This window comes from Erpetoichthys calabaricus, chromosome 8, assembly GCF_900747795.2.
Source record: "Erpetoichthys calabaricus chromosome 8, fErpCal1.3, whole genome shotgun sequence".
Taxonomy (NCBI): Eukaryota; Metazoa; Chordata; class Cladistia; order Polypteriformes; family Polypteridae; genus Erpetoichthys; species Erpetoichthys calabaricus.
The window spans coordinates 17,048,674-17,065,404 of record NC_041401.2 but is presented as its reverse complement, the minus strand read 5'-3'; the positions used below and the strand labels follow the sequence as shown (position 1 = coordinate 17,065,404).

The following is a 16,731-nucleotide window of genomic DNA, read 5'->3' as shown; positions in this document are numbered from 1 at the left end:
TGTGAGTAGACAGCAAGTAATAATTGAAATATATGGAAGATGTAGATAGGAATAACTAAAGATAGATTAAATATGTTTGGCTGAGGCCATTACTGCTAAAGGAGGTTCCATTAAAATTCACTAAATTATATTAAATTAAAATTAATGAGATTATGAGAATTCTGCTCATTAACTCTCAAAATCCCAAACATTTTCTCACAACTATAGCTAGATTGGTGATACGGGAAGGGTAATTAAAGATAAATAGACTTGATCAGAAATGGATGAGTTTATTCCTAACAATTTTCCAAATATTCCAGTCTTTTTATACATTTTTATGATAACTGAGTTAAAACTTAGTGAATGATTTTGTCACTTTATGTGAATTTGTCAAAATTGGTCAGATTAAATTAATTTATTTATAGTTTATTTGTCTTTTCTTTATTTTTTGTCAAGATTCTCATGGGAAAACCAAAGCAACATTTAACACGTGGTACAAATATTTGTGTATAACCAATTAACAGAAATAAAAGTGTTTGCCTCCTTTTGTTCCTCTGGTCTATTTTTTTTTTGTATAGTTTTTGTTTTTTATTTACTTCCTAAATTTTGTTTCTAATTTACTGCCTAAATTTCTCCTTTTAAAACTTTTTCTTTGTTGTGAGAATCTTAAAAATAAAAAGACACACTATTATCCTGTAATAAATAAAACTTACTTTGATTTTTATATTCTAACATTCAATTCCCTTTTCTTTCTCTTGAATTTCATTGTCTTCTCAGCTTTTCTTACCTGTTGCTGCAAAGATCTGTGAAGAGTCTTTCTATGAGTCTAGAACAGAGGAGTCTAACAGTGCAGAGATGTCTTGTCAGATCACAGCAGCCAGTAATGGGGAGGTAGATGGTGTGAATCTGCAGGCTATGATGAAAGGTTTTGGTAATATCTTCTCTATGGACTTAACAGGACCTGTCATGCATTCTGGAATTCAGATAAACATGCAGGCTAAACAGAACTCTTCAAAATCTACTGTCGTCAGGGAAGGCAAGAAAATCAATGCAGCCTTGAGGCGGGGCTTCTTTGACTGGTCTGAAGACAGTGACTGATAGCAATGTAGTCATTTGGACATGCATTTCTGGTTTAATTTGATCAAATGTGGACCTCTAAAACCTTCTAACCAGATTTGCTTACTCTTATTTTAAAAGAAAGAAAAAATGGATCTATTGAAACTGAAGACTATGTAGCACTCATTTATATATTATTCTTTTTTTTCCTCCAAAAGTATACCATCCACATTAACTGCTCTGAACATGGCAGATATAAGAAGGATAGTTGGAAACGCTCACTCTAAAGATCTGCTGTGCAGAATGTCTTATAGACCATTGTGAGCTTGTGCTGTTGTCCTTGCACTGTTACATTCTTTACACCTTTACTAAGCCAGGACACCCATTTTTCTTAGACCTTCATTAGAAATATTATGAGCTTAAAACATTTCACACATATACTTTTCTCCATAAGAGTTTTACTTTAAATGATATGACCATGTGGATATCAAGTCCTAATTCGGACCGACACTGAGTAACATGTTGCCCTGTCCTGTTGTTCATTATTTTGCTTGCAATTCATATACATGTGTTGCATTACCCTTTAACCATTCCTATTTCTACTGTTGACTAACAATAAGGTTTGAATTATAAATAAATTGATTGATGAGCTCTGCTTCAAACTATTAATACTAAGTTGAATAATCTAATGTATGTGGTGTCTTTAGGAAATGTGTTCCCTTTCTGCTTTCAAGAAAGTACTTAGGGTCTTCCAAATGGCAATGCATATAAGTGAGGCTCCTCTTTTTGCTGCTACATGTTGAAGCGGGACTGACACATTCCCCTTCACCCTGATCATGTATACATAAATCTTATGAAAAGACTATTGTCAATAAATCAGTTATGGACATTACTGTTAAACTCATCATTACTTTCTGCAGTCAGACATTTCAGCACTGCTAGGTACCACCAAGTATTCAACTTTGGTTCCCTTTTTCCAGAAGGTCTATCTTTTTTCCCCTTAAAAATGACCCTTTATAATCCCTAAACGAATAACTAATAGATAGGGTTGCAAATGCTCTGCATTTTTCTCAGTGATATAGCATGACTTCTTCTATCGTGTTGCATTCTCAATGTTATCTAGGTCTTCCTCAGCTATTCTTTATTTCACCAAACATTCTTGGACAGTGTTTGAAAAACTCTGCTAACATTAACTTGTTGTCTAATTTAAAGTACAGTACAAGTAAAAATGTACAAATGCAGTTTTGAAGAGACACTGATAGACTGTCCATTTTCTCAAAACCTTCACAACTTTGTTTCGACTTCTAGGTTGAAGTTAACCATTAATTGATTTTAATGTTTGCTTTTAAGCAAATATTGTTTCATTACTGCATGAACATCACTTTTTACAATATGAATTTCTTTTGCAACTTTTAATTACCAAATGAAAATGGAATGTTTGCTTGTATTGATGTTGTGCACTTTTATTTTTTTTATGTCTAAATAAATTGTTTTTAATTTATCCTCTTTTGTCAAGGAGTAGTTTCTTGCCTATATGACAAATAAATAAACTGATAATTAAATATTTTTTATTTTAAACATAATGTCTACATTGCTATTTTCAAGTTATGAATTGCAAAATTAACTGTTTAATCTTCTGCTCAACTTTCTGACTGAGCATAAGTAGTACACATCTTGACATAGTGCTTGCAGAATCAGCAATGCACTGTTTTACTATTATTCAGAGGCAGTTATTCTCTCTCTGTGATTCTCACACCATCGGCCTTAGCCTCTCAGGGCAGAAATTGTGGGGCTGCAGATCATGACAAGCTGAACAGTGAAAAGACATGGGAAGGAGGTAAAAAACAGGACTAAAGGTCATACATTGGTCATATGCAAATACCCAGGTTAAAGGTACCCAAGGTTATTAGGGAAAGACATATTCAAAAAAGACAAAGAGAGAAAACTGTCAAAGATGATGTTATCTAAAATCAATATGCAAGGTTAACCAGGAATCCCAAGGCTGTAACACTAAAGCCAGAAGCCAAAAGCTCTATCCAGCCTTCATGTTTTTTTTTTTTTTTTGTTCCTTAGACCAAGTGACTTTAGAGTAAAATGTACTGATAGAAGCCAATTGTACAGAAAAAGAGAAATAAAGACATTTTAATTGTTTCAGTTGACTGAATACAAAATGGTAGGGAAGTTGTGTGATCTTGTGAATTAGAGGCTTTAATTTTCAATGTGTGACCCACATTACCTAAATAGCCAGTGATCTTAAAAAATGTATATAAAAATATATATATATGTATATATTATATTGTATATACTCTGTTCATACTGGTACTTTATAAAATTTGTATATGTTTATAATCACACATTCTTTATTAAAAAAGAGGCTGGAAAGAATTTAAAGTAGATAGTAGAAAGGTGGAAGCAACCTTGTCTGCGTCATGTATCTTGCTAAAATATATATACTGTTCTTTATATACTAGAAAAATCATAGCTGTACAAGTAAATATATTAAGTGATGAAGGAGAATTTTTTCTTTATTTACTCTAATTTGCTTTTAATAACTTTAGTAAACTGCGGTGGGCTGGCACCCTGCCCGGAGTTTGTTTCCTGCCTTGTGCCCTGTGTTGGCTGGGATTGGATCCAGCAGACCCCCCGTGATCCTGAAGTTAGGATATAGCGGGTTGGATAATGGATGGATGGATAACTTTAGTAAATTTGAATTTTTACTTCTTTCTGTTTTCATTATCTTTAATTTGTAGTTAGCATATAGTTGTATAAAATTTGTACATGTTTTTAATTTTCAGTATTTTAAGGTTGAGCATGTAGATGTTATGCCAGCTCAGCATATTTGTGTCACTGTCTATACAGTTATTATAAATTGGTTATCATTCCAGATGTTCTTTTAAAAATGTATTATTTTAGTTCTCCATCTTTTATTAAACCTGCCTATTGTGTGAACCAGGGCCTGTCTCTGCTCATGGCAGAGATCAGCCCTCACATTCACATACATTCATACCCTAATGCAAAGTTGCCAGTTTACCTAAAATACATGTCTTTGGAATGTGAGAAGAAAACTGAAGTACCCTGAGAAAACCACATAAAGCCAAAGCGGAGATGGTGCAGACTCCACACAGATAGTGAGCTAACCAAGTATCAGACTCAGGATTAAGGAACTATAAAGCAGCAACACTAACCACTGTATGTATCTTTATGCCGCTTCAATTTAAAAATCAAACATTACTTTGTTTATTACCTCACAAAACCTGTCACATTAGATGGTGCTTTACAGAGCATAACTCAAAGCAAAAAGATGCAGTAACTGGTGCAGAGGTTTTAAGGATTATGACTTTATGCTTTTAATAATAACACACCTTTGAATTTTACAAAATGCAGAAAATAAATGACAGCTATGAGTTTAGTTTTAGTGATAACTAAACTGGCAGCTGCCTGCCTAGTAGCAAAGGTTGATGCCAATCTAAATATTTTTTAAAAATTTAATAAAATAAAATACAAATGCCACTTTTCCTACATGCATCCACTTTGTCAAACAACAGGGTCAGCCTTGTTGTCTGAAATGATAGTATTGCACTGGGATTGGTGTTGTCTACTACTTGACAATCACATTCTGTTTCTTTTTCTTTTTTTTTTTGAAGACAAAAGTTATTATATTACCAGTAAATGCTGTATTAAGAGAACTGTTGGCAAAAAAGGAACGAATACAGTGGCCACTGATTGTACTGCATATAACTTGATGTGTAACCCTAATATTTATTAGTTAATTAAGCTATGAATAGCTTTATTTCTGTTTGGTTGCAGAAGCACAAATTCATATGGCAGAACTCAGTTTGTGACAAAACACTACATTTGCATTATTTATAGCTGCCTTTGATTGTATTGTTATGCTGTTTGAATTTTTAGCTCGACCATTTAAAACGTTAAAATTATTGCTCTGGAGTGATGAGAAAATATTGTAATTTCATATTGTTGTGGGAGAGTAAGACATGGACCAAAGTAAATGAAGCAAAAGCAAAAACTCTCCTTATGTAAGGTAGGTAGCGATTTTAACACAGCCATAAGCATGTCTGCAGAGAATTCAGAAAACAACTGCAAAAGCTGAACAGAGCTGCATAAGTGCTTTGATGAAATTTAATTGGTAAACACTTTTGTCAATGCCTTGGGATGCAAGTTAAACATGAGACACAATTCCCTGATATTGGGGGACTCACTCATAGTTCCTTATCAATATAGTAAGTTATATTTGGTATCTGGCACACTGTATTAATCCCCAAGGGGAAATTGTCTGACCTTTGAATAAACACATCTTGTGATATTTACAGGTTAAGAGTAAATGTTTCCACTAAATAGCTTGCCCTCTTCTGAACAACAGTGGAACTGCAAAATACCTATGTTCAAATGATGCTGATTCCTGAATTAGTATTTTAATTCGAACTGCAAAATATTTTATAAAGCACTCATGTAATAGACAGTCTAGCTTATGTTTAATTTTCCTGGCAGATTTCTTCTGCTTCCACAAAAATATGGCATAAAGATTTTGGAAAAGATACAAAAAAATACGAAAGACAAATATTGTAACGATCAGCATGAAAGTGCCAAGAGGCATGATGAATTTGTGTGTCCAGAAGGTGGAACTACAAATGGAAGCATGCAGAATCACAGTATGAGGCATGCAGGATTGAATATTGACAGGGACTGAAAGAGACATTCTTTAAAGTAAGAATTACAAGGCAAGTATAAAGTCACAAGAATAAGCAGAAAGAGTCCTAATACACAAAGTCTTCTTGGGAGCACATTTTAGCTTCTGCTCCCCAGAAGAAGGTTGCTAAAAAGAATTTAAAAAAATCCAATCCATTTATGTCCATGTTACCACACAATGTTGATGCAACGTGTCCATCAATAATGATGTATTAGCAGTGAGAGTCAGCAGTGTAAACAACATGGCTGCAATCAAACACATACGAACACCAGTGCCCCAAGATGGCACAGAGGGGATACCATCACAATATCAATAAAACATTCCATTTATCTCAAAAAGCAACTGCTTACATTTGAAATAAACAAAACTGAATTTCAGTCAAACTCACAACAAATGCTAATCATGTGGTAGAGAACAGCACATTCTGTACATGGGTCCCATTAATGAGGCAACTTGCTTAATTTATTTAATACACATGAAAATATTTATATATTTTGATATTATCAACAAGACAACATCATTGAGTAGTCTTTTCACACTTAGGTAATGTGTAGGTAAGTTTTTTTTTTATTTATAAATATACCAGAAATTGAATAATAAAGGAAGAATGTATACAGTAGTGTGAATTGCCAGTTCCAGCTTGTCAACTTGTAACATTGTGCCAGGGACTAGCAGGTATGAACAAAGTGTATTTAATTTATAGTAGACTCTTAATCAATGATTGATTCAAGTTTGTATTATGTTTTCATAGATAGATAGATAGATTTATTAATCCCCAAGGGGAAATTCACATACTCCAGCAGCAGCATACTGATAAAAACCAATATTAAATTAAACAGTGATAAAAACAGACAGTAACTTTGTATAATGTTGCTGTTTACCCCCCGGGGTGGAATTGAAGAGTCGCATAGTGTGGGGGAGGAACGATCTCAGTCTGTCAGTGGAGCAGGATGGTGAGAGCAGTCTGTCGCTGAAGCTGCTCCTCTGTCTGGAGATGATCCTGTTCAGTGGATGCAGAGGATTCTCCATAATTGATAGGAGCCTGCTTAGCGCCCGTCGCTCTGCCACAGATGTCAAACTGTCCAGCTCCATGCCAACAATAGAGCCTGCCTTCCTCACCAGTTTGTCCAGGTATGAGGCGTCCCTCTTCTTTATGCTGCCTCCCCAGCACACCACCGCGTAGAAGAGGGGAGCTCGCCACAACCGTCTGATAGAACATCTGCAGCATCTTATTGCAGATGTTGAAGGATGCCAGCCTTCTAAGAAAGTATAGTCGGCTCTGTCCTTTCTTGCACAGAGCATTAGTTTATCATCCAGCTGCAGTCCCAGGTATTTATACTGTAGGTCTGCACCCTCTGCACACAGTCACCTCTGATAATCACGGGGTCCATGAGGGGCCTGGGCCTCCTAAAATCCACCACCAGCTCTTTGGTTTTGCTGGTGTTCAGGTGTAGGTGGTTTGAGTCGCACCCTTTAACAAAGTCCTTGATGAGGTTCCTATACTCCTCCTCCTGCCTACTTCTGATGCAGCCCATGATAGCAGTGTTGTCAGCGAACTTTTGCACGTGGCAGGACTCCGAGTTGTATTGGTAGTCCAATGTATATAGGCTGAACAGGACCGGAGAAAGTACAGTCCCCTGTGGTGCTCCTGTGCTGCTGACCACAATGTCAGACCTGCAGTTCCCGAGACACACATACTGAGGTCTGTCTGTAAGATAGTCCACGATCCATGCCACCAGGTATGAATCTAAACCCATCTCTGTCAGCTTGTCCCTGAGGAGCAGGGAGGTCCCTGGATGGTGTTGAAGGCGCTAGAGCAGTCCAGAAACATAATTCTTACTGCACCACTGCCTCTGTCCAAGTGGGAGAGGGATCGGTGTAGCATATAGATGATGTGTCCTCCACTTCCTCCTTCTCCTCGTATGCAAACTGCAGAGGATCGAGGGTGTGGCGGACCTGTGGACTTATGCGGTGAAGCAGCAGCCGCCCCATGGTCTTCATCACATGTGACATCAGGGCGACAGGCCTGAAGTTATTCAGCTCACCAGGATGTGATACCTTTGGGACAGGGGTGATGCAAGATGTTTTCCAAAGCCTTGGGACTCTCCCCTGTTCCAGACTCAGGTTGAAGATGCTGTAGAGGACTCCCCAGCTCCAACGCACAGGCCTTCAGCAGTCGTGGCGATACTCCATCTGGACCCACTGCTTTGCTGGTCAGAAATCTCAGCTCTCTGCTTATCTGGGCTGCTGTAATTGTGGGTGGCGGGAAACTCTCTCCTATGCTGGTATCAGCAGAAGGATGGATGGAGGGTGCAGTACTCCAAGGTGAGAGTGGGTTAGGGTGGTCAAACCTGTTAAAGAAGTTGTTCATCAGGTTTGCTCTCTCCACATCTCATCTTGATGGTGGCACCCCGTTTCGAGCTGCAGCCACTGATGATCTTCATCCCATCCCACAATTCCTTCATGCTGTTATTCTGCAACTTCTGCTCCAGCTTTCTCCTGTACTGCTCCTTTGCCGCCCTAAGCTGGACTTGGAGTTCCTCCTGCACACGCTTGAGCTCATGCTGATCACCGTCTTTAAAAGCCCTTTTCTTCTGGTTCAAAAGGCCCTTATGTCACTTGTAATCAATGGCTTGTTGTTAGCATAGCAGCATACTGTTCTTACTGAAACTACAATGTCCATAAAGAAGTTGATGTAGTCAGTAGTGCAGTCAACAACCTCCTCAATGTTCTCACTATATGATCCCTGCAGGATATCTCAGTCCGTAGTTCCAAAGCAGTCTCTCAAAGCCTGCTCTGCCTCAGGGGACCACTTCCTGAATGAGCGTGTGGTTGTAGGTAGCTCCCTCACTCTTGGTTTGTAGTGAGGCTGAAGCAGAACCAGGTTATGATCTGCTTTCCGAAGCGCAGGCAGCGGGGTGACACTGTATGCGTCTTTAATGTTTGCATACAGTAGGTCAATAGGCCTATTTCCCCGGGTGTTACAGTCCACATACTGGGAGAAGGCAGGTAATGTTTTGTCCAGCTATCATATATTTTGTACTATTTCTACTTTTTGAGTACCTAGTACTTTGAGTTTCCTCTTTTGAACCATTTACTTAAGACTTCAATTTATTTTTATGCAGTGCAAGCCATGGACATTGTACATATGTATGCACCACAGTGATTCGTGACATGCAGTGCTTCTTCTGTGAACTGCCCTAACCTTGGGGCATCTGCCTGCTTACCTCAGAGACCTGGTCAGTCACACAGCCTTAGCAATTACTTAAAAAAATAAACTGATTATGTAATTTCTCTGTGATACTGTGAAGCATTCAGCATCAGCAGAGATGGCTGGCTGCTTTTGAACTAATTGTTTAAGAATATTTGACAGACAAAGCTTTTAAAGGTCACCAGTGAGGTTAGGTTTTGCTTCTTTTACCTCACATTAAAGATCCACGTTGGTACTGAAAGACTAGTAAACATTAAATGTATTCAACACTCCATGTAATAACTCTCATTCTGAAAACATATGTTTACAGCTGTATGTGCAAAGCACAAGTAGAAATTCCATTATCCTTGTGACAATAAAGCATCTAAACACATATGCTAAAGATAATTTAGAACTCAAAATAATATGCAGTGAAATACAAAAACACTACAGGTATGTAGCTTTTCAATTAAATTAGATTCTTAACGCTTTGAATATAAAATGAATACTTCACCCAAAAACAATACTTTATATTATTTATTTGTTACAACATGTATTGTGTAGAGGGCGGCACGGTGGCGCTGCTGCCTCGCAGTTAGGAGACCTGGGTTCGCTTCCCGGGTCCTCTCAGTGTGGAGCTTGTATGTTCTCCCCGTGTCTGTGTGGGTTTCCTCCCACAGTCCAAAGACATGCAGGTTAGGTGCATTGGCGATTCTACATGGTCCCGTGTGTGTGCTTGGTGTGTGTGCGCGCGTGCCCTGCGGTGGGCTGGCACCCTGCCCGGGGTTTGTTTCCTGCCTTGTGCCCTATGTTGGCTGGGATTGGCTCCAGCCGTAACCCTGTGTTAGGATATAGCGGGTTGGATGATGGATGAATGTATTGTGTAGTGATGGCTGGGGAGGGGAATAATGTCATGTTTCCTGCAGAAGAGAGATTTAAAACGTTTATGGTATAATATTAGTATATGGTCATTAACAATCACAAACAATATCAAAACCTCCATGAAAAACCTTATGTTACTCATATCTCATAATCCACTTGATGTCATCCAGTCGTATGCTCACAATGTCCCAGACACATGAATTTTTACTAAAGTTCTGTTAAAATAAGTTATTTCAGAAAAACAGTCAAGTGAACTAAAATGGAACATGCTCAGAAGCAGATAGACAAATCGAATATTGTTTACCCCCAAGGGAAAATTTTGCTTTTTACAGAAGCTTTTTAAATAAATAAATACATAAATAGATAGAAAGATAATGATAATTCAAATGCTTAGGCACATCTGAGCACGTTTCGTTTTAGTTTGTGCCAGCGTTTTCTGAACATGATTTATTTTAAAACATTTTAGATAGATAGATAGATAGATAGATAGATAGATAGATAGATAGATAGATAGATAGATAGATAGATAGATAGATAGATAGATAGATAGATAGATAGATATGAAAGGCATTATATAATAGATAGATAGATAGATAGATAGATAGATAGATAGATAGATAGATAGATAGATAGATAGATATACTTTATTAATCCCAAGGAGGAAATTCACATTTTAGTAAAAATACATGTGTTTGGAACATTGTGAGCATATGATTGGATGACTTCACGTATAGATTATGTGACACGAATAACATGGACGTTTTGATATTGTTTTCCATTGTCCAGCATTGATCACCAAATTGTATAGGATAAGAAGCATATAAAAATATATCATCTTTGGGTGGAGTATCTTTTTAATAATGTAATGGTGCTGAATGAATATATTTCATGGCTAAAGCCATTTCACAACAAAGAAGAATCAGTCTATAAACCTCTGAGGTGTTACAGACATTAAAAAAATAATTGGTCAAAACTATTTGACTAATAAGCCTGCTTTTTATGGTTATTGAGAAACAAGACCATTCAGTTCATCAAGCCCATGTATTTAACTAATAGCTAAGCTGTCCCAATATCTTTGTGTAAAGAAGTGCTTACTGACTTCAGTCTCAAATGCACTTCCCTTTAATTTCCAATGATGTCCTTGAGTACACGATTTACTGTTAAGCTGAAAGAATGCTGCTGGATCTACTATATCAATGCCTTTGAGGATGTTCAATACCTAAATTAGGTCCCCATGCATTCTCCTCTGCTCAATGCTAAACAGGTTTAATGTTTTGAGTCTGTCACAGTAGGACATGTCTTTAAGTCCTGGGATGCACTTGGTTGCTCTCTTCTGCACAGCTTCAAATAATATTGATAATTTAACAGAACACAACAAAGGTTTGATGTTAATGACAGATGAACTGTTTTTGACCATCAAAACAGAACTTGTGAAAATCAGTGACACCAAGTGAAACCATAGCAAACCAAAAAAGAAGGATAATTAGGGACAAGCTCAGAACTTGTTTTAATTATTTATTTGTTGACACTGGCCACAGCCATTTAAATTGATGTAAAAGTACTGTATGGTAGCCATAGGTTGAACGTTTCAGTGTAAAGGCAGAATTTGGCGAGTGCTTAACCAACACTGTCCAGAATTTCAGTGGCTTATTTCAAAGGTGATGTATTTCATGGGCGGCACGGTGGCGCAGTGGGTAGCGCTGCTGCCTCGCAGTTGGGAGATCTGGGGACCTGGGTTCGATTCCCGGGTCCTCCCTGCGTGGAGTTTGCATGTTCTCCCCGTGTCTGCGTGGGTTTCCTCCGGGCACTCCGGTTTCTTCCCACATTCCAAAGACATGCAGGTTAGGTGGATTGGCAATTCTAAATTGGCCCTAGTGTGTGCTTGGTGTGTGGGTGTGTTTGTGTGTGTTTGGTGGGTTGGCACCCTGCCCGGGATTGTTTCCTGCCTTGTGCCCTGTGTTGGCTGGGATTGGCTCCAGCAGACCCCCGTGACCCTGTGTTCGGATTCAGCGGGTTGGAAAATGGATGGATGGATGGATGTATTTCATTGAACACCGCTTGCTAATAACATTTGGGCAGACAGATAAACACAGTGGAAGGTCATGAAAAGGGTTTCGGAAACAGCTTTCAAAACTCACAAACTGCCCACATGTGAGCATCAATGCAAAATGTTTCAAAGGTCACTTTATGCAGTTTATTTAATATTTAAATAGGTTACACTTGATCAGTTTGGTGATAATCAAATAATAATTTGTTCTTTGTCGGTATGCTGCTGCTGGAGTATGTGAATTTCCCCTTGGGATTAATAAACTATCTATCTATCTATCTATCTATCTATCTATCTATCTATCTATCTATCTATCTATCTATCTATCTATCTAAGAAAACATAATACAAACTTAAATCAATCATTGATTAAGAGTCTACTATAAATTAAATACACTTTGTTCATACCTGCTAGTCCCTGGCACAATGTTACAAGTTGACAAGCTGGAACTGGCAATTCACACTATACATTCTTCCTTTATTATTCAATTTCTGGAATCTGAGTATATTTATAAATAAAAAAAAAACCTTACCTACACTTTACCTAAGTGTGAAAAGCCTACTCAATGATGTCGTCTTGTTGATAATATCAAAATATATAAATATTTTCATGTGTATTAAATAAATTAATTAAGATAAGAGTATACTGAGCTAAATTAGTGAACCCATACATTTTTTAATAATGAGGAAACATCTCTAATATTTAGTTCTTGCATTATAAGACACAGGACTATATTTACCGTATAGGGATACTTACTGGTGATAAAGTTGTTGCTCACTGTGATTTCAAATAAAGTCCTGCTCTGTTAACCAAGTCCTCCTTTTCTAGCTATTCTTAAGTTAGTTTTTTGTGACTTTTTCCTGTATTAAATAGTCTCAAAATGTATCATGTTATTTTTGAAATTACATAATGTTTGCTTTTTAAAATGTTATGTTAGGGTATACTTTGTTTCCTTAATTCAAAATTATGTTTTTTTCTTTGCTTTGTAAAAGATACAAATATGTGCTGTATGTGACAGTATGCAATACAACGGGTAAATAAAATCTGATAATAATAATAATAATTATAATAGTAATAATAATAATAATTCTATATATTTATAAAGCACTTTCATAGTGAGTGGGGAGCCTCTTCAACCACAACCAATGTGTAGCATCCATCTGGATGATACGATGGCAGCCATTTTTGTGCCAGTACACTCACCACGCATTAGTTGTTAGGTGATTATGTGGTGAGAGAGAGAGAGAGACTGTCAGTTAGTGGCAGGGAATGATTAGGGGGCCATAATAACCAGGCCATGGTGGGTAATTTAACTAGAACACCGGGATAGACCCTACTCTTTTGAAGAATGCCCAGGGACCACAGAGAGTCAAGACCTCGGTTTTATGTCTCATCCAAAGGACAGTGCCATTTTTACAGCACAGTCTCCCCATTTTTGATGCCATTATGAAAGGTATAAACAATCCCGATTGAAGTGAAACCTTTTAGTACACCAAGAGCTAAAGTGTCTGACACAAACAGCATTTATAGACGCTAAAGTGAATTCCACATTGGCATTACTGTATACTGCAATCCTGACAGGCCTCTCTGACTTGATTGAGCTGTTATGGGACCAGATTCAATGCTGAGGTTAGCTTTTAGTTTCCAGAATATGTCATAAATGGTGGTTTGTGAATCAACTTAAAATAAATGAAATTAGAAAGACCCAAACAGCCGAAACAGAGTGAAAGTCATTTCCATTGTTAAACATCCATCCATTGTAGAGTGTGGTAGGACATTGTCATAACATTTTATTTTAAATGCCAGTAATTAAGCAGTCTTGCATCAGAAACAGTATTTCATCACTGTGATTTTACTTTCAAAATAACTGAATGATTGAATAAAAAGGCTATAGTTGTTCTATTCCTTAACCACTCATAACATTAGCTTTTAGTGTTTTACGCTTCACATTATTAATTTGATATTACAATGGTCTAGGAATCATAGTTCCTAGTTTGTGCCAGTTTATGTTGGGATTGAGTTCAAATGATGATGCTCATCAGGCTTTTAATAAGAGAAGACATCTTGGTTTCTGCACATTTTAGTTTTATAAGACTGTTGCCATTTTGAGTTTAGAACTATCCCAGCTCCGAAAACACTGATTTCAGACAATACTTTGCATGTTTCATGCAAAAAAGCTATAAAAGCCTTGGCACATTAGGGCATGTACCACCTTTAATTTTACATAAGTGGTACCAGATTTCCCCCCGTGACCCTGTAGTTAGGATATAGCGGGTTGGATAATGGATGGATGGATGGATGGTACCAGATTTCTACAGGGTGAGTCAAAATTATGTTAACATTTGAATGGCGGCAACAATTTATTCACAAAACATACTTCATATGTGCAAGATGATTTACAGGAATCTCTCAACCTGTTCGCCATCATGTTCAACACATGTACCATATGTGGCACATAAATTGTCCACAGAAATATTTAAGTATATACAAAGCAGTACCATAACATAATTTTGACTCACCGTGTATTTAGCACCCTTTATTTTCTTTGATTTCTGTTAACTTTTAAAATATAGGAGTGGTGTTGGAAACTTTACTGAGCTGTAGAAACTGAAGATTTTTATTCTTTTAGTTTGTGTATTCGGTCTCTACCTTTGTCATGTTTAAGCTTTCTAGCATATTGGGAAATGCTTTTTTAACAATACACACAAACACAATTATGTTACTTATGTATAAGTAACATAAGACACCTTAACAAAAGCAGCTGCACTGCCTTTTGCCTTCATGTCACCTTTTCCATAATTCTCCAAACTTACGTTGTATTTCAATGTTGTTTGGCTGCAGGTTAAGTGAAAAAGAAACAATTAAAAGGGTTCTAAATCTCATAAAGCAAACCAGACAAATAAGCATGTTCTATTAACAGTAGTAATTGCTTATTAAGAATATAGCTAGAATGAAAACATATACACCCTGTGACTCTCTGAAATCTGAGTTTGACAGGTGTAAAGTGTGTGTTACGATGCAATATATTCAATGGCATCCTCATTGTGATGGGCACTAGAGTTAAAATAAATGTAATTGGTCTTTAAAATGTGAATTTATGTTTAGACCCCTCAAGATTCTCTTTGTTTGAATTTAAAACATATTTTTATTGTTTATTATTTAGCTTCTTCCATCATATGACATTTATACGTGGACAGAAGAACATGTGGTAAGTCTATGCATGAGTTATTTATTTGTTTGTTATATTCATCGCTTTTAATCTAATTGATAAATCATTTTAAAGATTACTATATCTCCATATTTTCTTTGCAATTGTTGCCAAATTCAAGTTCTGTTTGATGGTTGCTGCCCATGGTTTGGTCACCACCTGACCAAGGCCCATTTTGCCTGATTACTCAGTTTGACCAGACTGACAACTTTAGGATGTGCCTCACCACAATTTGATTGCAGAGATCTACAGAGAGTTTCTCAGACTTCATAACTTGTTTTGTGTTCCCACATGTAGAGTAAATTGTGGGATCATACTGTGCGTACATGCACAGATGTATGCCTTTCTAAGCAAAGTCGATCAATTCATCTTGCCAAAGGTGAAGTCCATTCAAGTTCTACACGCATCTCAAGGAGAATTAAAGCAAACATGATGCACCTGAGCACAATATAAAGTGCAACAGCAATTGATCTGTATACTTTTATAAATGAGAGATCTCAGTTTTTGATTTTAATAAATTTGCAAATCTTTCTGAAAACATGTTTTCATTTTCTCATTATGAGTTACTGAGTGTTGATTGATGGGCATAAATGGCAAAATTATCCATTTAAAATTAAATCTACAACACAATAAAGTATGCAGTAAATGAAGGGTTCTGAATACCTTGTGAATCCCCTGTAGATGTACTAACTATTATGTTTCCATACTGGTTTTGTTCTAGTAATTTCAAGTTGATGTTTTCAAAAATATCATTCTTCCCTAAAGACAGGCTCAGAAAGGGTAAAAATTTACAATGTTTAATGAATTGCAAACGTTCAGTTAGAACACTAACAGAAAAATACAAACCACTAGATTTGAATATACTTATAATCACATATGATTTGATTAAGCATGTGACCCCAGGAAAGTCATTTATCCTACAATAAAAATATAACTTGGAAACTGCCTAGTAATGGTGTTCACTGTTGAAAAACACTGTGTATTATAAATAACTTTTGACTGCATTCTAATGTATTTTTCTTTTGTTTTTTTCCTTAATAGCATTTCTGGGTGGAACAACTTTTTAATGAAGGTAAGTTTTGCTTATATATACTGTATGTATATACAGATGACCCCCAAATTTCATGGGGGTTATTTTCCTAGAGCACCCGCGAATTGTGAAAAACCGCGAACTTTGGATGTGGTCAAAAAAATGCCTATATATGCCTATTTTTATAGTTTAAACCCTAAATATGCCCCCAAAACACTTTAATTTAATTTCAAACTCAGCTTAATACAGTATATTACCCTTAAAAAAAGAATGTAAAGGTAAACCCATATACTTGAGTACTGAGAAAAAAAGCGCTATATAAATGTAATGAATTATTATTATTATTATTACTGTGCAGTACTGTACTGCTATTGTCTCCCGCAGTGCTAGAATGTCAAATACCTATGTTACCCTTATATGCACTGTAGTACTAGGGTGTTGTACCGTGTTAGCCATTATGAATGTAGAGAAAAGCCAGGCAAAATGACACCTTTTATTGGCTAACTAAAAAGATTACAATATGCAAGCTTTCGAGGCAACTCAGGCCCCTCATCTTGCCTGAAGAAGGGGCCTGAGTTGCCTCGAAAGCTTGCATATTGTAATCTTTTTAGTTAGCCAATAAAAGGTGTCATTT

At 36.7% G+C, this 16,731-nt stretch overlaps 1 protein-coding gene across 3 annotated transcripts in view; it reads left to right on the top strand.

Moving 5' to 3' along the window:
* map3k20a (mitogen-activated protein kinase kinase kinase 20a) overlaps nucleotides 1-16,731 on the top strand; it is a 221,435-nt gene that overhangs the window by 110,719 nt on the left and 93,985 nt on the right. For 2 of the 3 annotated variants that reach the window (XM_051930670.1, XM_028806284.2), the window contains exon 12: nucleotides 757-2,536. In XM_051930670.1, the coding sequence (XP_051786630.1) occupies nucleotides 757-1,077 (321 nt within the window). In that variant the 3' untranslated portion in view covers nucleotides 1,078-2,536. Of the gene's footprint in view, nucleotides 1-756; nucleotides 2,537-15,022; nucleotides 15,068-16,108; nucleotides 16,140-16,731 lie in introns of those variants that run through there. The other variant, XM_028806282.2, reaches the window with a different exon arrangement.